The 26,279-nt window shown below is 40.4% G+C and overlaps 2 protein-coding genes across 3 annotated transcripts in view; one reads left to right on the top strand and one right to left on the bottom strand.

The window, feature by feature from the left end:
* TSPAN12 (tetraspanin 12) overlaps positions 1-10,597 on the bottom strand; it is a 119,403-nt gene extending 108,806 nt beyond the window's left edge. Inside the window, exons 1-2 of one of the 2 annotated variants that reach the window (XM_029617108.1) lie at positions 10,508-10,597; positions 10,344-10,413 (exon numbers count right to left, since the gene is read on the bottom strand). The gene's annotated coding sequence lies outside the window, so the exon portion shown is untranslated. Of the gene's footprint in view, positions 1-2,926; positions 2,946-10,343; positions 10,414-10,507 lie in introns of those variants that run through there. The other variant, XM_029617109.1, reaches the window with a different exon arrangement.
* Positions 8,840-26,279, top strand: part of ING3 (inhibitor of growth family member 3) — a 67,872-nt gene continuing 50,432 nt past the window's right edge. Inside the window, exons 1-5 of the mRNA XM_029617105.1 lie at positions 8,840-9,095; positions 9,245-9,316; positions 11,247-11,347; positions 15,932-15,997; positions 22,643-22,739. Coding sequence (XP_029472965.1) covers positions 9,068-9,095; positions 9,245-9,316; positions 11,247-11,347; positions 15,932-15,997; positions 22,643-22,739 — 364 coding nt within the window. The 5' untranslated portion in view covers positions 8,840-9,067. The remainder of the gene's footprint in view (positions 9,096-9,244; positions 9,317-11,246; positions 11,348-15,931; positions 15,998-22,642; positions 22,740-26,279) is intronic.

Below are 26,279 nucleotides of genomic sequence, written 5' to 3'. Positions count from 1 at the left end.
CAAATTGTGTGGCGATAAGAAGTGGATTTTTTTTAATGAAGTGAAAATGTACAATTATTCTCCCCACCTGTTGCAGTAAATTAAAGTGTCACAATAATACTGAGGGGAAAGACACACTTATCACAACACAAAGAACCTATTTTTTTTAGTTTTTCATGAGCTCTTGATTGCAAACTGACTTTACTCCACCTCCAAGGCTGGAGTTTAATTTACTGCCTTAAAAAGTGTGCAATGGGCACCCAGTGATTTACTGCAGCCAGGGTTAATAGCTAAGGCCCTCATTTACATGCAATTAAACTTTATTGGGTTCATGTTTGTTAGAGCGTGTGGCCACACTAATCTCCTTACTGCATCTAGTACTAGTCTCCATGCATCCAACCATCTGCACTAGGCTGGGTACACTTTACTGCATTGGCCCCGCAAACAGGCCGATAAATGCGGGTTAACCCGCATTTGGACGCGCGTTTTCGACGCGCTAGCTTTACCCCTTAGTAAGGGGTAATAGCACGTCGAAAACGCGCGGCCAACCCCCCCCCCCCCCCCAGACTAATAGCACCTGCAATATGCAAATGCATGTTGATGGCCCTATTATTTATTTATTTAACACTTTTCTATACCGACCTTCATGGTAATAACCATATCAGATCCGTTTACATAGAATGGGAAGAACTTTAACAATAAACAATCATTTAACAAAAAGGAGCAAAGTTACAATCAAGAAGGTGGATAAACTTGGAAGCATAGGTAGCTGGAAAAAAGAGTAGGAAAAAAGTGCCTACCCAAAGGTAGGCGTTAATTTCTGCCGGCGCCAGGGAAGTGCACAGAAAAGCAGTAAAAACTGCTTTTCTGTGCACCCTTCGACTTAATATCATGGCGATATTAAGTCAGGCCCCAAAAGTTAAAAAAAGTAAAAAATAAAAAAAATTTTTAAATCAGCCCGCGGCTCGCGGGTTGAAAACCAGATGCTCAATTTTGCCGGCGCCCGGTTTCTGAACTCGTGGTTGTCAGTGGGCTCGAGAACCGCCGCCAGCAAAATTGAGCATCAGTTGTCAAACACGCTGACAGCCACCGCTCCTGTCCAAAAAGAAGCGCTAGGGACGCGCTAGTGTCCCTAGTGCCTCTTTTTACCACGGGCCCTAATTTAAATATTTTGTTTTACTGTATCGCGCGCACAGGACACTGACCTGTGCTTGCCCGCTCTCCCGCAAACTTTACTGTATCGGCCTGAAAGTGACTTGCCCAAGGTTACAATAATTAGCAATGGCAGCTACAAGACATTTCTTATTTGTTACAGCTTCATTTCCCACCTTTTGTATTAAACAAAAAAGTGGAGTATAAACCCTCATAAGCTCATATCTATTGGTCCCTGGTCCATCACTCTATGCCTAGGTTCTTGGATATTTTAATTTGAAAAAGTGTCTGCATTGTATCTGTGGTGGTGTCGTACTGGGTATATTAGTTTAAATGAAGATCTTGTGTAGGGGTCTTTGCCCAAAGTCAGAAGTTCATGAGTGCTCAAATACTACTAGATGGAGAATTTTTTTTTCAGCTAGCAAATGCAACTCTTTTAATCAGCAGGTCCCACATCTGCCACTTCAGAGAATATGACATATGGCCTGCACAGCTGGGAAATGTCATTCCTAGCTTTTAGGAACATGTCCCATGATTTCTGGAAAAAAAAAACACACAAAATCTGGCTGCAGGACCCGCATCCTCTTCAAACTCATTCCAAAGTTGTGACAGTTTTCAGCTTTTTATCTGGTGCAGCAGGTTTAACCGTGACATGCCATCTTGTCAAGCTGTGTGTACCGCTTTAACATTAAGACACAGGTCCAAGAAGATGGTCAGATCTCTGAGGTATACAACACATGGCATAATCTAGTTGCCAAAGTCCACTCTTCTTGCATACCTAGTCCTCCAGCTCCATATCCCAAAGGGAAACCATTAAAGCAATGGCTTTTGGTCACCTTTATTCCTTTGCAAGCTGGCATTTTGTATTGGACCGACAGAAGAGTAATCCAAAGGTAATGCTCCACATGAGATTTTGAGAGAGCACAGAAGGTCCCAGCTTCAGGTATCTAAGTGATCCGAGATGCACGGCAGAAAAGAGACTGCACTTTTAGGGGTAAAATGACAATCGGGGGCCCAGCTGGCAATGCACATGTGTACTGTTAAGCCCACAGAAGCCCAGCGGATTTTCAAACACAAGATACTCATGCAGGTTGGGCTCGAATATCAATTTGGTGTGCGGCTAAAATTATCCACATCTCCTTGCATGGTATAAAACAGTGGCGGAAAGTATTCACATTAAAGGCATGCTGACTGCGTACATCCATTTTTGAAACTTAAATATATGCAGCTTGTTTTCAGTCACATTCCCACAAAATGGCCCTGGCACACCTCATTTTAATGCAGCTATAAAGTACACACATTGTGAACACATGCATGTACTTTCAGGTGCCTGAAAATCCACCAAACACAGATTCAGCCAATCTATGCATGCAGATCCCAGTTAAGCCTTTGAAAAATTGCCCTTTAAGGATGGTGCATTCTTCCCCTTGTACCAGCCCGAGGGAGTGCCAAACAGGGCTGGGCTAAGTGGTGACAAGTGCCCCAGCATGAAGCATCAACACACAGCAGCCTGATTTGCTCATTCATGCTAAAAATCACACTTTGCAAATATCAGAGTGTAGCTTGCATGAGACGGACAAGCAACAGGAAAGCAGCGCTCCAGTTTACTTACAAGAGTAATGGGAGGCAAAGTGAAGCAGGAGGGGCTTTCGCAAACTTTACAGAGTGATGTTCTTTCAGGAATAAAACATCTTTTAAAAAAAAAAAATCTTTCCATTTTCCAACTTTGCAGAGCCAAATAACAAAACCCAAAAGGATAATTCCAGAAACAAAAAAAATTAAGAATATTACTTACCCCTGATCACAAATAGGTGATGAGTCCAAGGAACAGAAATGATAACAATAAAGAAAGAAAATATAAAATATAGCCAAAATAAAAATCTTAACCAAAGGAGATCTTACTGATTATCCTTGTTCCGTCATCCAATGTGTCTAAAAAAAAAATGGTTGCTAGTACGGATTCTAAGCAAGCAAACTCACAAATGTTTAAAATGGCTCAAACTGTATAGCCCACAGCACCAATAACAATGTTGTAAATTTGAATCTGTGCTCAAGACATTTGCTTAATTAACTTCCACAGAATCAGCAAAGATTAGCTAGAGCAAAATAGCCTTCAGGCAAAGAATACAGGTTTAATTTCTGACTGCCCACTAAACCATGATGTCCCAAAGGAAAGCTCCCCCGGGCTGTTTCCTGCCACTGAATTTTCAACCTTTGCAAAAATTTCCATGATATCATCATTGGGAAAGAAAGTCGCACACAGTTCCCATGCATATATTAAGGCAGTTAATAATATGTAATCCACACCTAAAGAAACTGGCACAAGTAAACCTTTTTTTTTTTTACAATGACTGCATGCAAGCTTTAGATAGCATTAATTCCAACCGGAAAGTAAATGAAACCATTCTGAAATTCTAGTAATGCACGATCAGAAACTAAATAACTTTTGTATCATTTATGAATTTGTTTTAGCTCTATTTTTTTTTTGACAGCTGTTGAACTGATTTCTGGTTGCCTTACACGAAGAGATTTCCAGAGCCACTCTAGTATCTTTACAAACTCAAACAATGCAGCTGTCAACCTACAGTTCAAGTTCATTATTATTATTTATTTATTAACCAAATGTAAATAAATGCACTGTACATATAAAACCAATACAGATAAGATAACCAAAGCAATAAAATCTTAAACAATGAACAATAACATAATGAATATTTTATTTATTTAAAAAAATATCTATTTCCCATCTCTCCCAGATTTAACATTCACAGCAGGCAATAACGTATATGGGACAAAAGACATGACATAAAACAAACAATGTGAAAATAAAAATATGAAACAATAATCAAAACATGAGCCAGAAAAAAACCCCCAAGTAAAACATAGTGATAACATAAATAATCAAAGTTTAGTTTCATAAAATGCTATTAAATTAAAATTAAAATGCAACCTAACCTAACAAAAATACTAGTCAGATGGGAAAGCCTAAACTTGGGATAGTCCTTTTCCAGACAAATAGGCAGAGGAAAAGAGTTGCATAGGGAAGGTGCTAAATAAGAAAATCCTATTTCTCTAGTGGTCTCTAGTCTAATTACTCTTGGTGATGGCTGCAATGAATAAAGCAGCCAATCAGTTGTGCCCTTTAGTTCTCTACTTTCATCCAAAATGCCCCAAACCTTCACCGTTTTTCATTATGGTAGCAACAGGCTTGCTCCTTTCTATCAAAACTCTTACTGATCCAATGCTACCTTTTCAAAGCGATGAACCAATAAGGAAAAAGCAAAGGAGATTTCCCAATCAAGCACTGAAATGAACTGCTGTCAGGCAATTACTCTAGAGAGAAAAAGTGTGTGGCGGGGAAGGGGACCCCTAAACATCGATCTGGCTCTTAGCAAAGTTTGATCCATGGCACTTCTATTTCTGATAGCTGCAATTCAACCATGAAATTCAGCTGTACCTGGATTATTGATTATTAGCAAAGTTTGATCCATGGCACTTCTATTTCTGATAGCTGCAATTCAACCATGAAATTCAGCTGTACCTGTCCACTGACTCCAAAACGGATAACTCCTAATATGTGTTGTATCAAGAAAACCACATTTCTTTTTAATGAGTCATCTGTTTTTTAGTGTTATTCCTAAATATTTCCCAATCCCTGCCCTAATTACTTGAAAATTACTAAACATATCTTTTTACCATAAACAAATAAAAAAGTGCCCTTAAATCCAACTGACATTTAAATGATAGTATGGTGGCAACCAGACTTTGTTTCCTTTGGTCTTCACACTGCTTGCCATGATTGATGCCCTCCTTTTCTTGGGAAATAGCGTAGACCATTGTTTAACAACTAGCATCATTGTTTTCTGAGAAGCAATATATTGAGTCATGGTGAGTTATGATGCCGAGTGTGACCTTTGCATCCACTATACTCTATCTCCAACTTCCTTTCTCAACAAAGCCAAAGAAAACTTTTTATTGTGTAAATAAAACCCTGGCCACCTTTCCAACCATAAAATCGATGACAAATTCAGTCTATTTTCTGGCCTAGTCAATGCAACAAACCTATTTTTCTTTGTAGCCCAAAAGGACAGGTCTCACTGGCAACCTGTTTCCTCACTGCTATTTTATTACTACCATCCACTTCATAGTTCCTCTCAAACCTCTATCCAGGCTGTAACCAGTTCTTTTTTTTTTTTTGTTGTTGTTGGCTACTCTGAAGATGCTAAGAACTCTGAAACTCTGAGACAGTTTGAGAGAGTTCCTATGTTCAAAATGCCTGCTTCAGTAAGATGATTAGCTGAGGCAACCATGTTGGGATTAGAACTTGTGAACCAGAGATATCACTAGGAAATGCCTGAGTAGCAGAGCACTCTCTCCAGCCATATATGTCATGTAGTCAGGGAATATTTTAAGTCTGCAAATCATTTGAGATTTTACTATGGTCTTACAAGTCACACTTAAAATAACAAGATATGCTTACCTACACTTGTCCAGGGACAAAGAGCTCAGGTATGCCTAATTAAACTCAAAGTAAAAGCTGAAATGGTTCAAATTACTATGTAATAAGTCTTGAGGTATTTTGTGCATGCCATGCATATGTGTGATAAAAATGTTTCTTGGTGCGTGTAGCCTAATGAACAAGTTTTAAAGTTACAAATGTTTTTTAAGTTCTGCTGTCAGGACTTTCTTTAGGTATTGTCCAAGCAATGGTGCCAATTGCTCATAATAAAAAAAAATAGACCATCAGTAATGTTTGTTATTTATAAATGATCTGGAAGGGAGTATGACGAGTGAGGTGATCAAATTTGCAGGTGACACAAAATTACTCCAAGTTGTTAAATCACAAGCGGATTGTGATAAATTGCAGGAGAACCTTGCAAGACTGGAAGATTGGGCATCCAAATGGCTGATGAAATTTAATGTGGACAAGTGCAAGGTGATGCACATGGGGAAAAGTAACCCACACTGTAGTTACATGATGCTATGTTCCATATTAGGAGTTATCGCCCAGGAAAAGAACCTGGGCATCATAGGAGGCAATACTTTGAAATCCCTGGTTCACTGTGTGGTGGCATCAGTCAAGAGAGCAAACAGAATGTCAAGAATAAAGGAATAAAGGAATGAAGAATAAAACAGCGAATGTCATAATGCCTCTATATCACTCCATGGTGAGATTGCACCTTGAATACTGTGTGCAATTTTGGTTGCCACATCTCAAAAAAGATATAGTAGCATTGGAAAAGGTACAGAGACGGATGACCAAAATAATAAAGGGTTCCCTCTGAGGAAAGGCTAAAGAGGTTAGGGCTGTTCAGCGTGGGGGGATATGATAGAGATCTATACCATCATGGGTGAAATAAAATAGGTAAATATAAATGCATTATTTACTCTTTCAAAACAATACCATGACTAGGGACATTCCATGAACTTAGTAAGTAGCACGTTCAAAACAAATCGAAGAAAATTCTTTTTCACTCAATGCACAATTAAGCTCCAGAATTAATAGCTGGAGGATGTGGTTAAGGCAGAGAGTGTAGTTGGGTATGAAAAAGGTTTGGACAAGTTCCTGGAAAAGTCCATAAATTGTTATTAACCAAGTAGACTTAAGGAATAGTCACTATTTATCTTTGCGCGATAGCAGCATGGGATCTATTTACTGTTTGGGATCTTGCTAGGTACAGTACTTGTGACCTGGATTGGCCACAGCTGGAAACTTGATGGATCCTCGGTCTGACCCAGTATGGTAAATTCTTATATCTGTAAATCTTTTGCAGCAGCCTGTAATTTTGGTGCTTGTCTCTTGCATCTCCATCTGACGTCAGGCAGAAGCTGGAAGTGATGTGTTTTGAGTTGAAGAAGAGGGGGAAAAACTCCAACTTTCTTTGAGGTGGACCTCCATTTCCTCCTTCTTTTTGTTTTGTTTTCCTCCTTTAGAATTCATCAAGGATGCTGAATTATAAGCAAGGTCATGTTATTTGCTGTTGTTTTGTTTTTATTTTATGAATGTTTTATTGTAAGCTGCATTGGATTTTCTGATAATGCAGCATATAAATATTTTTAAATATAAATAAATAAACTCCTCCACACTCCAATATTCTGCAAAGGAGACCGTTCCTCACACCTCCAATATCCTCAACTCCCACCTCAGTCTATCTGACTCCAAATCAATTTTATAGACAGTCAGTTACAAAAAAAAACCCTTCAGATTGTAAGAAAAATATTTCTTGGAAGTTGGCAAGGCTGGGTTCAAGACTCAGAATCAGATGTCATAGACAGGATGCGGGGTGTTAGTCCTTGTGGAAACTAGATTCTTTACATGGAGTTATAACTTTAATTGAACCAATACAACATTATCCAAATATGTTGTGTATAAGATTTCAAGACTTGGTAAATTCCTTTTTCAAATGTAAAACAAAATTCATGTTCAACGTTTTTGGCTATTCCTTTGCTGATCCAACAGAGTTAAGACAAACTACCAAGAGCTCAGGATGGAAATATTCACAATACAGAACAGTGCATTCAGAGGTTTAGGACACATAGGAGCCAATGTATTAAAACACATTAATGCTATTGCAAGCAATAATATATTCTAATTTAGTAGGACATTTGGGGGCTGGCTGATATACTAATATCGATTGTTAACACATGCACTTGTGATGTTTGTCGTGTGCCAATTGCCAATATTAATGACATACAAATGAGACATGATATTGCAAAAATATAATTCCATCTCCCTAATGTTTTTGTGTTAATCCATTTGTGAACAGTTTGCATGTATACTTCTTTGCTGCACCAATATGTAATGAGATGTTTTACATATCTTTACATCTTATTAGCACAACAAATTTTGTATTAAAACTATTACAAGCTAATGTAGGTGCATTAACGGCAATTTTCACATACGTTTTCCTACATTCATTTCTAGGTTAAAGCAGTGCGGTTGCCATGTTAGTACACTTGAATGCATAGAAATAAAAGTTAAATAAAAAAAATAATATATATATATATATATATATGAATAAACTGTGCAAGGTGATACCTTTTTATTGGACTAATACATTTCTTGACTAGCTTGCCAGACCTAAAACCCTCTTCTTCTGGTCATTCTACTCTGACCTGAGGAAGAGAGTATTAATTCTGGAAAGCTAGTCAAGAAATTCATTTAGATCAACAAAAGGCACCACTTTACGTATTTTGTATTTGTCAATCTTTATTTTTATATATTTACTTCTAGTGCATCATTAAAGGGAGAACACTGCCGAACATGAGTGCACTATCCTGAAAGCGCCTGCAGTAGGCTGTCTACATTAACACTCGCTGTGTTTTATCATCAGTAAATTACTCCTACCCAGTGATCTGCATACTTCGGACATTGTACATAACTTTTCTCTCTTAGCAATACGCCCACTCCCACCAGTACTAATAGTTGTGAACTATTAAACGCTTTTCCTATACAGCGGAACCACAGGAGTGTGCCCCCCATCCCAGCTCTGCCTCAACGCAGCTGCTGAAGGAGAGTCTATAACAACCTCCAATATTTAATGAAAACAGAGAAACTCATTGCGAAAGCTACGTGTAGCACTTTCTGGCCAGCGTCAACAGTTAATACAAAAAAGGGAAACTATGTGGGACCCGATGGTACATGCGACTGGCCACAGGGAGTCAGAAAACTAACCATCCCAGCCTGCCCCGGCGCCCAACTATGTCATTCAACGACCGACCAATCAGCACAGAGGCGGGCTCTAGCCCTGGGCGAAGGGAATGTCGTCAGCTGCAAGCAGACTTTGTGCCGGGCGCGAGCTGCTTCTGCTGGTGGAGGCGCCATATTGAAAGAGAGGAGGAAGAAAAATAAGCCCGGGTTTTGTTGCCTGGGGTTTTAACTCCGGTTTTTTTTTTTTTTCGTTAGTAGTCCCGGGTGACGGGTCCCGACGTCAGCATGCTGTACTTGGAGGATTACTTGGAGAGTGAGTAGGCGGCTGCAGGCCCTGTATATGTTTGTGAGTTGATTGTGTGTATTTGAGAGTGAGTGTACGCGCTCCCGGGTAACACTGACCGCCTCTGTCTGTCTTTTTTTTTTTTTTTTTTTCCTCTCCCTCTCTCTCTCCTCTGACAGTGATCGAGCAGCTTCCCATGGATCTCCGCGACAGGTTTACGGAAATGAGGGAGATGGACCTGCAGGTTCAGAGTACGCGTTTCCTCTCTGCTTCTGTACCAGTGGGGAGGGGAGTAGGATAAGCCAATTGTGTGCTCGGCCAGAGGCATCTTTGAAACTCATGTTATTCAACCATAGGTGGTTTTGCAAAGTTCCACATTTTTTGTTTAATATTAAAAACCAAAAACAAAAAATGACTATAATCTTCTCAAGTTTTAAAGGAAACTAGTCACAAAATTCTCATTTCCTTTGGCTTCAGAATTGCAGTGTCCTTTTATAAATGATCAATGTACCAATAGTTTGTTAAAGTAGTAATACTAGATAGAAATTTCATAACATGAGCTTGTTTTTTCCCCTAATTTGCTACCCTTATTCTTTAAAAAAAAAAAAAAAGGGTTGCTCTTATGGCCACGCTCTCTATTTTAATCTTTAATTGCTTATGCAGTATTCCTGCATTAAACATGGTATACCTGTACAGAGTTCTGAGACATTTCTTTTCGCTGGTGCCCTGATTTCCTTAAGTAAGCATGGCTAAGTAGGAGGAATTTTCAGAAACTTTGAATGCTTGCTTATTTGCAGGAGTGAAATAACCTAAAGGAAAAAGATCTTAATGACTTCCAATTGCCTGCAGAATTATAAAGACATATTTAGTTTTTGCTCAAATTGTTGCTATAAAAATACAGAGCATAACAGGTTGGCAGCAACATTAGACTAGGAAGTTTCTACTTTTTAAAGGTAATAATCCAATTCTGCCAGCATAGCCCTATTAAATGGGAAGTTTTGTATTATGTTAATTTGGCCACTATAGAGAACGAACTAAAGTAGGAAAATAAATGTTCACAAACAGTAACTTGCTAAACAGTTATTCCTCTGTTCCAAGATCTCCACGTCCAGTGTTTGCAAATCATGATGCTACAATACAGATACTACTGAACTTTTCTTATGCTTATTTAATATCAAAAACAGATGCTTGCTATGTATGACATAATCACAATCATAGTACTGTTTTTAGTAATATCCTTTTGTAAGAGCTTTCAAAAACATTTTGAGTCATACTTACAATGTCCTCTTCTTAAAAAAGAATGAAATTGTCTTGCATTCAGAAAGTTGACTGCATAGATTCCCACTGCCTGGAAAAAAAATAATGTATTTTAAATATAAATGAAAGTGAATTTACCATATCACTTTTTTTTGAAAACTAAGTGTTGTAAGAAAACCTTTTACCTTAAGAGACCTAGCGTACAATCCAGCACCCTCAACTGAATAACAGGCTTACAAATGTTTCACTGATTGCACTATACTGTATTTATATCTACTGGTGGAAGTATTGTACAGTTCTAGTTTAGTAGACTTTATTAAATGCTGTAGTGAACATTGGTTGACATCACAAAATGCCACAAACAATGTGACAGCACAGCTGGCAGCCTGCTTAAAGGAAGTCCAGGAGTCACTTGACACTGGGTATTTGTCCTTCCAGCACCTTTAGAATGTTGCCCTTTTAAGTCATATTAAATAGCAACATTTGGGAGTGTCCCACTGCAGCTGTCTGCTTGCTTTTGGCTTGTAGATAAAAGGAATGGCATTGCTGTCAGTAATTTATATTTAAACAAGTGCAGGTTTAAAAACAATTGCAAATAAATGCAAAGTAATTGAAATGGACATTTTTTTATCTGTTGACTTGAAATAAATACGATTTTAAACATTTATATGGTATTTTAAGGGTAAGTGTGTGGCTTTGACTAGGTTGATATTGGAATGGTCATCTTGAGGACTGAAAGCTGTTGTCATTGAATAAGGGGATTGATTCTTTCTACTTGATTTTCAACCACCAAAGGTGATTGCTTAGCAAGTATTTCCTGTAAAATATTTTAAGAGAAAGTAACCTAGAAGTTTGGTAAACTGGTCAACATTTGGTTCACCAATATGCATGCAAGGTGGTTTTGTTTTGTTTTTTTTGCTGCAGATGCTATGGATCAACTGGAACAGAGAGTCAATGAGTTTTTTGTGAATGCAAAGAAAAATAAACCTGAGTGGAGAGAAGAACAAATGACATCAATCAAAAAAGTAAGAGAATAGTAGAATTGGGTTAAGGTTTTAACCCTTCATAATATTATTCCAAATTGGCTTTAAAGAAAAAGGTGGAGATAATTTTTTTTTTTTTTTTTACCTATTTAAGATATGGTCAGCCAGTACTCTATAGAAAAGCCTGCACAGTTTGGTTATTAGAAATTATGCTGCTGGTATCTCCCAGCCAAAGAGTTAGATGCAGTTGCACGAGAGTGCATCTTATTTTTGCAAGAAGTAATTCTCAACAAATTAGTAATGTCAGGAAAGAATTCTGTTTACAAATTTCTCCTTTTTTCTAGTGGTCAAACCTCTGTGGCTGGCAGCTGTGATATACCCTTGTTAATGTGGATAGGAATAACTAGATAGACTGGATGGGGTAGTTAGTCTTTTTATGCCATCATCTGCTATGGTCTACAAGGTATATAATAATCTGGAATATGTTATTACAAAGTTTTTTTTTCATCTTTTTTAGTCAAGTGCTTGGCTTTGCTTTGTTCTCATGTCCAGTCAACATGCAACTTATTAAAATTTGATATACTACCTGTAAATATAAAAAATATAAATTAGTAATAAAATCAAATTAACAAAACATAATCTTATGAAAATACAATTAACACTTGCAAAACTTGGTTCTACGTTGAATACATACTTTTAAGTCTGACGTTTTATGTAGTAGCTTAATACTTTTTCAGTGATATGGTTTAATTTATTAAACTGTTGCTTTAAAGTAAATTGGCTTTATTGGCAGCAACAAAAACATAAAGATATAATACAAACACATAATTGTTCCTTTTGCATACCATGTCACCTGTAGTGATAATATAATGAGCCACTATATCCCTATTAATTCTAACCCTTTACACCCAAACCCTCCCCAACCCAACAGATGAATCTACAATCTTATGTTCTTTCATCCCCCTACAAACAGCGAATAGTCATTTATAATTAAACTCCTTGCTTAATGTAGTAAGACTTGTATATACGAGTCCCAAATGGCCATAAACTGATGCTTTAAACAGTGTTGTATAATTTAAGTGGCAGCAGATCCACAGCCAGGTGTGCTTTAAGTATACTTTTTTTTTTCCATTTCATTATGCCTCTGGGGTGTTGAGGCTGAGGATTGAATGAAAAATGTTCCAGTGAGTCAATAAAGCAAGATTTTATGGAATAGGTTTCTGAGTTATATCAGAACATCACTCAAAAAGTATCTCCTACAGTAAACAACATTTAATGTTTCACTAGCTATTTTTGTAATCCTGCTTCTGTTTGGTGCAGCAATAGTAGGACCAGTATAAAAGGCTTTTGCATTTATACCATTTCTTCATTGTTTTATAGGTGGGAGTTGCTGGATGTGTAGCTAAATGGGTTAATTACTGTCCCAATTTAAAGCATTTCTTTCCTCATTTCAACTCTCTCCTTTGCTTTTTAAAGAAAGCAGAACATGTCTAGGAAGGTAGTTATAAAGAACCAGTCTTAGTTTGTCTTCAGGTGTCATCTCCCCATTTGCTAGCAATTCATTTACAAAACACTGTTAGAAGAATGATCTGAAGGTCTAGAATTTAAGTTGTGATTGAGGACTAGTTTCCACATATTATATTTTATTTTGAATTGTAATTGGTAAAAACCCATCAGCAAGCAAATATTTATTTATTTAATTCTTTTATATTTATTTATTTATTTGTTTGTTTTTTTTTATACCGACATTCAATTCAAAATATCACATCAGTTTACATTGAAACAAATTGTCATCAAATACTATTGAGGACATAATACAGTAAAACAGTTCAAAAACATAACGTATGGAACTAAGAAACATCGTAAAAAAAAAACCAAAACAAAAAACCTATAGATTAAAAATAGATTTATATAAAGCAATAACCTATCATTGTCACACAAATTTTAATATATCGCAAAAATAAAAGGAAAAAACCATAGATAAGGGGATGTAATCTATTGTATTTGTTGGGGGAAAGCTTTGATAAAAAGCCATGTTTTGAGGTTTTTTCTAAAGGTAGGTGTAGAAGGGTCGGTCCTTAATGGCGATGGTAGGGAGTTCCATAGAGTAGGACCAATTATAGAAGGGGCCCGGTTTGTAGTAGCTGTTTTGAGAATTTTTTTGCTGGTGGGAATAGTGAGTAAACCAGTGTCTGTTGAATGAAGCTTTCTAGTAGAAATACATTGATTATAGTGGTTTCTGTAACTAAGATGCGTAATCATTGTATAACGCTTTGTGAATAAGCATAATTATCTTATACTGCGATCTAAAAGTGATGGGAAGCCAATGTAATTGGTGCAAGATTGGAGTGATGTGTTTAAATTTTCTACAATTTGATAAGGATCTAGTGGCAGCATTTTGAAGCAGTTGAAGAGGTTTAATTGTGGAAGCAGGCAATCCTATTAAGATGGAGTTGCAATAGTCCAATTTTGCAAAAATTAAGGATTGCAGTACTGTTCTAAAGTCTGGGGGATGCAGTAAAGGCTTCAGTTTTCTCAGAATTTGAAATTTATAAAAACCTTCTTTAATTAGATTTTTGATGTGAACTTTGAAATTAAGTTCTTTATCTAAGGTAATTCCAAGGTCCCTAACTGACGTGGATATTCTATAATTAGGGGATACTGATGGATCTATAGGTGGTGGTGATAACTTCTTGGAGAGAAGAAGAAACTGTTTTGTTATGATTAAGTGATAGTGCCATTTGAGGTAAGATATTGTTAATATCAAATAGATATAGTTCCTATTGTGACAATGTTCTGTTGATGTTATCTTTAATAGGTAACAAAATTTGGACATCATCCGCATAAAGGAAGTATGAGAGGCCTAATTTATTCAGATAGTGACATAATGGAAGCATGTAAATGTTGAAAAGGGTAGGAGAAAGGGATGAACCTTGAGGGACACCTAGTGGGAGAGGTGCGAGATCCGAAGTATTGTTGTTGTACGATACCTTGAAGGAACGATTAGAAAGAAAAGACTGAAATCATTTCAGTACATTACCATTTATACCAATCTCTACTAATCTATGGAGTAGTAACTTATGGTCGACTGAGTCAGATGCAGCAGAGATGTCTAAGAGAATCAAGATAAAAGAGGTTCCGTTGTCGAAACCATGATGGATTTTATCAACCAGAGTAGCTAAAAGTATTTCAGTGCTATGTCCTTTCTTGAAGCCATGTTGGGCAGGTAGTAGAGTATTATTTTCGTTTGCACATCACATCTGTTTACAGTGAAACAGTTTAATGAAGATTTGTAATGAGAATAGGAAAATAGAAAGTTACATTATAACATTTTAGGAGAAAGTATAACATATTAGGCGAGATGGGTGCTGGTAATACAACAACAAGGCATTTATATATGTAAGATGTTTTAACATAGGGAAAGATGTAGTAGAAAAAGTATGTACAGGAGTTATTAACTTGTGAAGTCTGGATAGGGGTGCTTGATTGTCTGGGGTGGGAGGGGAGCTATGAAAAGGCCTTGGTGAATAGCCAGGTTTTCAATTTTATTTTGAAGGTTTGTGTGTTAGATTCTAGTCTTAGGTCTGGTGGGGCCAGCAAGTGAAAGGGTTCATTCTCTGGTGGAGATGAAGTGTGTTGATTTGGGGGATGGGGTGTGTATGGTTCCATTGTGGGCTGATCTGGTGGCTCTCCTTGGGGTTTGGAAATGGAGGGAGGCATTTAGCCAGTGAACATTTTGATTGTGTAGGGTCTTGTGTATAATGGTTAGATTCTTGAAAAGGATTCTGTGTTGGATTGGGAGCCAGTGGAGGTCTTTTAGGATTGGTGTGATATGGTCATTTCTACGGGTGTTTGTAAGGACTCTGGCTGTGGTGTTTTGAAGCATTTGGAGGGGTTTGAGAGTTGAGGCCGGGAGACCTAGTAGTAGGGTGTTGCAGTAGTCAATCTTCGAGAAGGTTATTGCTTGAAGGACGGTTCGGAAGTCATTTTGGTGAAGGAGGGGTCTTAATTTCTTTAGAATGTGGAGTTTATAGTAACAGTCTTTCATTGTTGTGTTTATGAATTTTTTGAGGTTCAGTTCGCTGTCTAGGATGACACTTAGGTCTCTTATGTGTTGTGTGGTTGGGAAGGGTGGGTTGGATGTCGTTTAGGGTTTTTTCATTTAGTTTGCGGCTTAGTAATAGGAGTTTGGTTTTGGAGGTGTTTAGGGCAAGATTGAGTTGGGTGAGTAGCTGGTTGATTGCCGTGAGATAGGTGTCCCGTAGTTGGAGGGATTTGGGAATGGATTCAGAAATGGGTATTAGAATTTGGACGTCGTCCGTGTAAATAAAGTGTGTGAGTCCTAAGACAGATAGGAGTTTGCATATGGGCAGCATATAGATATTGAAGAGTGAGGATGATAATGAGGAACCTTGTGGTATGCTGCAGGTAAGTCTGATAGGTTCGGAATTTGAACAGGTTCAGGGTCATGGTTCATAATTGTGATATTCTTATTCATCTCTAGTCATAGAAATCACATTTCAGCTCTGCCAGTAATAGTCTGACTTACAGCATTTGAATATGGAGAGAATTTATAAACTCATGTGATTTTTACAGTTTCTCTGATCACTATTTTTTTTCTTGCAGGATTATTATAAAGCTTTGGAAGATGCAGATGAAAAGGTTCAGTTGGCAAATCAGATTTATGACTTGGTAAGTAAATTAATGACCCTAATGTATGTAATCCACAGAATTTATATCTTTATTCCAAGAGCAAAACGGCCCCTTTATGCAGAAATTCTCTATGGTTCAGCAAGCTATTGATGGCTATGTGTGCTAAAAATTTTTCCAATAGATACAAAACAGGAAAAAACATTTAGAGCATCTGGCCCCTAAAGAAGCTACCATCAGCCTAGTATTTGAAATTAACACACCAAAATTCACCTCTAGTTATATCTAGACTACTACAAATGTGAACACTTTGTTGAAACGCTATTGTGCAAGCCATACTGATTCAAATACCCTTAAAAGGAAGATATTCTGTGTTCTGTTGTCATAGAAGTTGTGTGCCCATCTTCACCTCTTGTAAATGTTTTGTGTTGCGATAACTTACTGAAGTCATGTTTTCTCACTGTAAGCATAGCACAGTGTCATGCCTATATTTGAAAATCCTAGAAGACATGGACATGCCATTAGACTTAATATTTATGTGCCACTGGGTCCCCCTGTTCCCTGTATGTATCCAGATCAGTCCAGACTCCTGGATTTTGCTTCCCTGCCAGCAGATGGAGATAGAGAACATTCTCCTGATACTGCTATTTAACAACATGTGCCACCTGCAGTTCCCTGTATGTACCCATATCAGTCCAGACCGCTGGGTTTTACCTCCCTTCCAGCAGATAAAGACAGAGAAAATCTCGAAGAGCGCCCCTCTTAACTGGGTGTAGCACCAGCATCTCCTCAGTATTTCCCTGTCTCCAGTAGATGGAGGTGGTACATGACCTGCAGCTCTGTCCGTTCTAGGTTTTAAAAAAAAAATAAATTATTCTAATTGATAACTAGCAGGAACAGCTAAGGACAAGAAGGATCTTTTATTCCTTCCAGGGGGTTGGCAGGTTCTAGTGGGACCATCCCCCCTAGTGTCCGGAGCAGGGTCGGTGACCCGAAGTTGCTCCACGAGCCGGTAAGGTTGCTTTAAAAAAAAAAAAAAAAAAAGCTTACCATGAAGTTACTGCAGGCAGCTTCCTTTCGTGCCAGCTCAGGGGCTGATAGTAGTTGGACCCTGTTTAGGCCATTCTCCGCACCTTGGGACCCAAGGTCTATTGTTTTATTGGCACCTCTTCCCACCGAGATGCCTCGTGACACCCGATGCTCGGCCTGCGAGGAGCTCTGTTCACGCTCTTCCACAAAGGCTCTGTGCGCGTTGCCTCACTGGAGGGGAGGGTTCTTCAGGGGCATTGGGGGCGAGAACAGGCAAGACCTGCTCCAACAGCGCTCAAGGCTGATCCATTCCCGCTAAGCGTGGGAAAGGCAGCCATCTTGGAATCCTTTGGCACGGCTCGGCAGAGGGCAGCTGGGGAAGGGGATCTCCAGCTGATCTGAACACAGATTTTTCGAAGGAGGAGCCCGACCCCTGCAAAGGGGATCCTAGGGGCCCATCCAATTTTCTCCGTGGTTCTTGGGGGCCCTACTAATTTTGCTGCGGACTCAGGCTTCGTGCATGAGAAGCATGATCTGGCCAGTCAGGCATGGTCATCGGCTCCTCCTCGGCGCAGACCAGCTGACGCAGAGCGAACCGAGATGGGGCTGCTCAGGGGGGCCCTCTGCTCCAAATTCTCCCAATGAGATAGAGCCAGCCCATCCCTGCATCCCACTTTCACGAGGAATTGGTCAAAATAATGTTGGACCAGTGGGTTCTAAGTGTCATAGAAAGTGGCTACGCTTTAGATTTTGCTTGGCTTCTACGTGACCTGTTTATGGTCTCTCCATGCGGCTCCCCATTGAAGAAAGTGATCGTTCAGCAAACAATCCATCATTTGCTCAGTCCCCAAGTCTTGTCCCAAAGTAAGGATGTGGAGTCGGCCGTTTTTCCATTTAATTTGTGGTGCCGAAGAAGGAAGGCTGATTCTGGACTTGAAGCAGGTGAACAGGGCCCTCAGAGTCCCGCGTTTTTGGATGGAGACCCTACGTTCAGTTATAGCAGCCGTATGCCAAGGGGAGTTCTTGGCTTCTCTAGATCTGACGGAAACGTATCTGCACTCGGGGATCACCAGAGGTTTCTCCGCTTTATGATCCTTGGGATGCATTTCCAGTTCTGTGCTCTCCCTTTCAGCCTGGCTACAGCTCCGCTCATGTTCATCAAAGTGGTAGTGGCAGCAGCCCTCCGGCAGGAGGGAGTGTTAGTCCACCCATACTTGGGCAACTGGCTCATTTGAGCAAAGTCAGAGGAGCTCTGCAAGCAAGTGGGGGACAAGGTCTTGTCCCTTTTGGGGTCTCTCGGTTGGATCATCAACCACTCCGAGTCAACTTCGTCCTTCTCAGGTTCTGGACTTCTTAGGAGCATGTTTCAATACCTAAGTGAGCAAGGTCTTTCTAGTGGAGGACCGAATCAGGAAGCTGCAGTTGCAAGTTCAACATCTGTTGGCAGCTGTAGTGCCCAGAGTCTGGGATTACTTACAGGTCCTTGGCTCCATGGTGTCTACTCTGGAGTTGGTCCCATGGGCGTTTGCTCATTTGAGACCCTTACAGAAAGCATTGCTATCCCGTTGGGACCCGAGGTCAAAGCAGTTCCAGGTGGCTTTACCGCTCAGAGTCCGCTAGGTCCAGTCTTGGTGGCTTGTCTGAAAACACTTGTGACGCGGGGTGGACCTTGAAATACCACAGTGGGTGGTAGTGACCACGAACACCAGCCTCTCCAGTTGGGGGCCGGTGTGCCAATCACAGTCAATTCAAGGTCAATGGTCGAAGGAGGAGGCAAAGTGGTTCATCAATCACCTGGAGATCAGAGCAGTACGACTGGCATTAGAGAGGTTTCTTCCAGTCTTGCACAATTGGGCAGTATGGGTTCTGTCAGACAATGTAACGACAGTGGCCTACATCAACCATCAAGGGGGATCCGAAAGTCATCAAGTCGCTCTAGAAGCGGAGCAGCTGATGTCCTAGGCAAAACAGCACCTGGCCTTGCTGGCTGCATTGCACATTGCAGGGACTGACCAAAGTGCAAGTGGATTTTCTAAGCCGATAAAGGCTAGACCCCTGAGAGTGGAAGCTGTCATTGGAAGTGATGAGCCTCCGGAAGGGGTTGATGCCCTAGTACTCCCATGGCTGCACAGTATTCTGCTTTGTGTTCCTGCCGTGGCCTCAGATAGGGAAGGTAATCTGGATTCTATGGCTTCGACCCTGGATTTGGTTCTGTGGGTATTTGCTCATATGAGACCCTTACAGAGGGCTCTTTTGGCATAGTGGAACCTGGTCTCTGAGGAGTTTCATCTTCCTTTTCCACTTGAGGGAGTTGCTTGGGCGAGTCTGTACTGGTGACTTCTAACTTCCAATCTGATTCAGGGGTTGGATCTTGAAGTTCCGGATTGGGTAGTGCTTACTACCGATGCCAGTCTCTCTGGTTGGGATGCAGTTTATCAGCAACAGTCGGCTCAGGGTTGCTGGTCCGTGAAAATCTGCTTGATCTATCAATCGATTAAGAGACCCGAGTGGTCTGCTTAGCCTTACGGGCTTTTCTGCCATTGGTGAGGGGCTGTTCAGTGTAGGTCCTGTCAGACAATGTGACAACACTAGCTTACATATATCGACAGGGCAGAACCAAGAGTTGAGCAGTAGCCCAGGAGGCACAGGTGTTGATTCTCTGGGCAGAACAACCCCTGGAGAGAATAGCGGCATTGCACACTGCCTGGGCCGAAAATGTTCAAGTGGATTATTTGAGCTACAGGATATTAGATCCAGGTGAGTAGGAATTGTCTGAGTCGACAATGCAGCTCATTTGTGAAAGGTGGGCTCTCCCTACGTAGATCTAATGGCAACTCTTTGGAATGCCAAGGTGTTTCCGTTTTTCAGTCGGAGAAGGGAGCACAGGGCCAAGGGCGTCGATGCTCTAGTAGTGCCTTGGTCTCAGGAGTTCTGCTTTATGCATTTCCTCTGTGGCTGCTTGTGGGCTAGGTGTTGCGACACATAGAGAGGTATCAAGGCAAGGTGGTGGCTCCGGAGAGGCCACATCGCCTGTGGTTTGCGATTCTGATCAACTTGGCAGTAGATGGCTCGATTTTGCTTTGGACACCTAGTGAGTCTTCTTCATTAAGGACCCATATTTTCAGACCAGGCCATTCACTTTTGTCTAGCAGCATGGCTTTTGAGAGGCGGTGATTGAGATGTGTTATCCCAAGGCAGCCATTTCTGAATTGTTACAAGCTAGGAGAACATCTACTAATCTTTCGTATATGCTAGTATGGAAGGTTTTTTGAGCCTGATGTTGCTCTAAAGCAGTTTAGGCTCTCAAATCTTCAGTGTCTGACATTGTCTTTTCTTCAGGAAGGCTTGGTCAAAGGATTGCCTCTGAGCTCGCTTAAGGTCCAGGTGGCAGCTCTGGGTTGTCTTCAGGGCAAAATGAAGGGCTCTACTTTATCAGCCCATCCAGATGTGGTTCGGTTCCTTCGGGGGATGAAGAATTTGCGTGTCTGCGGAAAGTTTGCCCATCTTGCAATCTTAATCTGGTCCTTAGAGGTTTGTGTAAGGCTGCTTTTGAACCGCTTAGAAGAGCTACCCTTAAGGACTTGACTTTAAAGTGTTTTTTGTGGCCAAATGTTGGGCTCAAAGAATTTCTGAGTTGCAGGCCTTATCTTATTGTGATCCATTCCTTCAGATTTCGGACTGGGGGGGGTGTCTTTGCAGACAGTACCTTCTTTTTTTGACATGAAACGCGGACACCACTTCAGGCAAACAGTGGAGCCTCCCGCATTTCCTGAATTGGATGCCTCCGCTCCTCACCCGAGGGAGCTTAAGTTGTTAGATATAAGGAGAGTGTTGAGATCTCAAGGTAACTAATGACTTCCAGAGGTCAGATCATCTCTTTGTTGGAAGGCATCTAAGGCTGCTATTGCCCGTTGGCTTAAGGAAGTCATTGGATCCACTGAGGGTTTGCGTGCTTATTCTATGCTTTCTCAGGCAGCTTCATGGGCGAAGGCTCAATTAGTTTCTCCACAAGGGATTTGCAGAGCAGTGACCTGGAAGTCGCTACATACCTTTGCAAGGCACTATCGACTAGATGTGGAGGGCACAGGTTTCCCATCCTTTGGCAAAGGTGTTCTGCGAGCAGGACTCCTCAGGGTGGGACCTGGATAGGGAGCTTTGGTACATCCCAGGAGTTTGGATTGATCTGGGTACGTACAGGGAAATGAAAATTTGGTTCTTACCTGCTAATTTTCATTCCTGTAGTACCACAGATCAGTCCAGATTGGTAGGGAGAGAGAGTCATCCGCTCATTCTGTGTATAATAGGAAATACAGGATTGTTTAAATAAAGTGAATTAGTTGAAGAGAATTTTGAAGCTTTGAAAGTTTTGGATAAGTTTTTTTTGGTTTTTCTTTTGGCTTAAGTAAAAAAGGAATTGCAGGTGAAATCCTGCACACCTGGTGCTGCCGGTAAGCATTGGAGTACGCCTTGATCTGTTGCGGGTCTCCCTATAGGGACCCGGATGGTATAGATGATGAAACCAATCCTTATTCCCTGGAAGGGATTAGAACCATATAGAACTATGTTGTGGTTCTTTCGTAGAGATGAGTTACCGGTTCTTGATTTCCCAGACATTGAAGATGCTGGGAGTACTGGGGGCTGAATCCTTGTCTGAGCCAAAGAAAGATCCCATTTTGATTTCTTTGTGTAAACCCTCATGTTTCTTTCCTATTATAGAGGCCATTCAAGAATTGATTGTTCTTGAGTGGGGTGCCCCGGAAGCTAATTTTAAAGGGGGATGAGCCTTGGAAGGACTGTATGCCCTGGCTCCAGCTGTGAGAGAGCGATTGCGCTCTCCGAAAATGGATGCACTTGTGTGTGCCGTTATCAAGCGGACGACTATCCCTGTAGAAGGGGGAGTGGCCTTGAAGGATGCATAGGATAGGGAATTGAGGCCATCCTTAAGCAGGCTTTTGAAGCAATGGCAATGAATTTGCAGATAGCTTCTTGTTCCCTGTGGCTCGCTCTTTTTTACTTCTCTCTCAGGAGGTACATAAGAAATTGCCATACTGGGTCAGACCAAGGGTTCATCAAGTCTAGTATCCTGCTTCCAACAGTGGCCAATTCAGGCTACAAGAACCTGGCAAGTACCCAAACACGAAGTAGATCCCATGCTACTGATGCCAATAATAGCGGTGGCCATTGTGTATTTCAGACAGAACCAATAAGGATAAAGTTTTTTGATCTTTTTGCAGAGGTAAGCTTGTTCTGTTTTAGCTTTCTTTTAAATTTATAGTTAATTGTTCCATATTACTATATAATCCTGAAAACTCCCTGGTTTAGAGGGGACTGAAGATTGGAAAATCTTTCTTAGCTTTTGCAGGATATACTGGCAGACTGAAGTCTGCACGGGAGCCTATAAGAAATGACAACCACAAACCTTACGACTCTGTTTCCATCTGCTGGTTGGTAGGCATAACCCATACATCTGGACTGGTCTGGCTGACTCAAGGAAAAGAAATTATCAGGTAAGAACAAATATTTCCTTTTAGGTTGTGATAGCAAAAAATCCCCAAAGGGCAGTGGATAATTGAGATTTTGTTTTCTCATTCTCCCTTTATGCTGAAATAAGTTTCTTTCCCTGATTTTTGGACGTCATTTGTGCTGTTTATCAAACAGGTAGATCGTCACTTAAGAAAATTGGATCAGGAGCTTGCCAAATTTAAAATGGAACTGGAAGCAGATAATGCTGGAATTACTGAAATATTAGAGAGGCGTAAGTATGCATAAGAATTTTATGATCACTTATTGTGTGTTCCAAATACTTTTTACATAATTGCCAAGACAGGGTGTAGAGAGCCTGACTTCCTTATGCTCTGATTTTGAAGCACCTTTCTATTTTGTTGCTAAGTAATCTGTTTTAGGGTTGGTAATTAAACTTGTTATCCTTATTACTGACCAGTTTACTCACACACAATTGAACTTTTGCAGCATTAGTTCAGAATATTGGAGTTGATAATGGAACTGCTGATCAGCCCTGTTCTAAAAGGTTCATGAGTGGAAATTATAAGGTATTGCAAATAGTAAGTAGGTTTGTGCTATCTTGATTGCATTAGATTTTGACAGAATACTTTCCTCCACAATAGTACTGCTCTTCAGAGAAGATTAACTGATTTTTCTCTATTTAGGAATGTATATATCGCCTTAAACTAGAGCAGTGGTCCCCCACCCTGTGGTCCACGGACCCTTAGGGGTCCGCAAGACCATAACAGGGCATCCATGAAAACTCACGCCAAGAAGAGGCCTGACAGACCCCATTCCACGGCAGCTGCAAAAGAGAAGGCCCAACAGGTTACCAGAGAACCTCTTCGCCCCGGTGGTTGAAGATAGATGAGGGCCGCCGGCCTATCCCATCTCGCTGGTGGCTGAAGGCTGCAGGAGGCCGCCGGCGCTCCCCATCTCGCCGGTGGTCGAAGACTGCAGGAGGTAGCGGAGTTGCTGGTTCACTCCATCCTGCTGGCAGCAGAGGAATGCAGGAGCTGGCGGGGCTGCCAGCTCTCTCCATCCTGCTGGTAGTCTAAGTGAAAAGGAGACCTCTGGAACCCCTCTCCCCATGCAGATTCCAAGACAAATAGAGGGAGCTGCCTGGGTGAGAGAGAGAGAAAAGGGTATGAGCATGTAAGCCTGTGTGAATTAGAGAGAGGGGACCTTGTATGTGTGTGAGAGAGAGGCAGCATATGTTTGTGTGAGCATTTCTGAGCGTGAGAGTATGTATATATGAGAGAGTGTGTGAGATCAATTTTGGACAATTTTCTCAGTGGAAGGGAGTGGGCAGTGGAGTGCCTCAGGGATCTGTACTGGGACCCTTACTTTTCAATATATTTATAAATGATCTGGAAAGAAATAAGACGAGTGAGGTAATCAAATTTGCAGATGATACAAAATTGTTCAGAGTACTTAAATCACAAGCAGATTGTGATAAATTGCAGGAAGACCTTGTGAGGCTGGAAAATTGGGCATCTAAATGGCAGATGAAATTTAATGTGGACAAGTGCAAGGTGATGCATATAGGGAAAAATAACCCATGCTATAGTTACACAATGTTAGGTTGCATATTAGGTGCTACTACCCAAGAAAGAGATCTAGGCGTCATAGTGGATAACACATTGAAATCATCGGTTCAGTGTGCTGCGGCAGTCAAAAAAACAAACAGAATGTTGGGAATTATTAGAAAGGGAATGGTGAATAAACGGAGAATGTCATAATGCCTCTGTATCGCTCCATGGTGAGACCGCACCTTGAATATTGTGTACAATTCTGGTCGCCGCATCTCAAAAAAGATATAGTTGCGATGGAGAAGGTACAGAGAAGGGTGACCAAAATGATAAAGGGAATGGAACAGCTCCCCTATGAGGAAAGACTAAAGAGGTTAGGACTTTTCAGCTTGGAGAAGAGACGGCTGAGGGGGGATATGATAGAGGTGTTTAAAATCATGAGAGGTCTAGAACGGGTAGATGTGAATCATTTTTTTACTCTTTCGGTTAATAGAAAGACCAGGGGGCATTCCATGAAGTTAGCATGTGGCACATTTAAAACTAATCGGAGAAAGTTCTTTTTCACTCAACGAACAATTAAAATCTGGAATTTGTTGCCAGAGGATGTGGTTAGTGCAATTAGTATAGCTGTGTTTAAAAAAGGATTGGATAAGTTCTTGGAGGAGAAGTCCATTACCTGCTATTAATTAAGTTGACTTAGAGAATAACCACCACTATTACTAGCAACGGTAATATGGAATAGACTTAGCTTTTGGGTACTTGCCAGGTTCTTATGGCCTGGATTGGCCACTATTGGAAACAGGATGCTGGGCTTGATGGACCCTTGGTCTGACCCAGTATGGCATGTTCTTATGTTCTTACCATGCGTGCATGTGAGCACGTAAGAGAGCATGTATGTTTGAGTGAGAATGAACGTGTGCATGTACACAAAGTGTTTGTACACCCCTCTCCCCAACCCTACAAATTCACGGCAATTTCAGGGTGACTGGAAATCAAAAGGTCCTAGATATGGAAAGTGGAGAATTTTTAAATTCCTTTTAGCTTTATTGTTGGCTGCTGTTTGTCTGTTCTGAAATTTATTCTTAATTGGGAAATTTAAAAATATTTTAAATTATTGAATATTGTGTGTCAGTTGTTTTGAAATATTCTTTTATTAGTATGGTTTTACTATTGTTTTATATTTCTTGATTGTATTATGTGGTGGTTTTCTGTTTTTCCATTGTTGCAATGCATAAGGAGTCTGGCTTTCTTGCAGTTTCCAGTTCATTTTCTGTCTGCAAGTTTGTACTTATACTCTATTCCGTATTTGGAGAACATCTTGTCTGTGTTCTGCATGTATAACTTAAGTGAGATATTCTAGCATGTAGTTTCTAAATAGGAATGTAAAGCCTAATTTATTCTGTTTTTCTAATAGGACGTATATTGATGTTTTAGGGCCTGGTATAATATTCGCAGTGCTGCCTTTTCATAGGTATGATTCTTACTGTTGGGTCTGGCAATTAGTGTGTTATGGCAGGTTTTCTATAGGCTCTAAGTACTTTTTTTTTTTTTTTTTGAGGATTTTGTATTATGCAGTGTTCCTGCTAGTTGAGGGAGTTTGTTCCTGTTACTGAGGTGACATCAGAATTTGAATATTATGTTTTTATGGTGAGTAGTAAGGGAAAATGTCCTTGTTCTGCTCTGCATCCTTTGTTGGGGGAGTTTCTGTGAACACAGGGTATTGTAGAATATAAGGTGATGGTTTTGTATTGGAGTTTGTCCCACTCCTATCTAGAAGAATTTTTTTAATTATGCTATTGAATAATTTTAGTGGTAGTCTTACTAGATGGCTGAAATTGGCCAGAGTAGAGAGCCCGACTTCCTCATGTCTTTTGATCTTGAAGCACCTTCCTGTTTTGTTGCTAAGTAATGTTTTAGGATTGGTAATTAAACTTGTTACTTTTATTACTGACCAGTTTTGTTACTTAGAAGGTTAACATGCATGCCCAGCATCTTGCAGAAATGGTGCATATTGTTTTTAGCAGCACCCCTTGCTTTATGAGCGGGGGTGTCTTGATTCTGCATGTATGGAATTTGGTAAAAGGCAGCTGTGGAGAAAGCCATTGGACCCCACCAAGATTAAACTAACAGGGAGGTTTCCTTGTCACAGGTGATTTACTTTAAAAATCCATAATTAAAACAAAACAAAAAAAAAAAAACTTGCTGGGGGGGGGGGGGGGCTTAGTTTTGGAGGGACATTTGTGCACCAAACCTCTCTCTAC

The sequence above is a fragment of the Rhinatrema bivittatum genome, chromosome 9, assembly GCF_901001135.1.
Source record: "Rhinatrema bivittatum chromosome 9, aRhiBiv1.1, whole genome shotgun sequence".
Taxonomy (NCBI): domain Eukaryota; kingdom Metazoa; phylum Chordata; class Amphibia; order Gymnophiona; family Rhinatrematidae; genus Rhinatrema; species Rhinatrema bivittatum.
The sequence above is the reverse complement of the archived record's forward strand: the minus strand, read 5'-3'. Positions and strand labels throughout refer to the sequence as shown.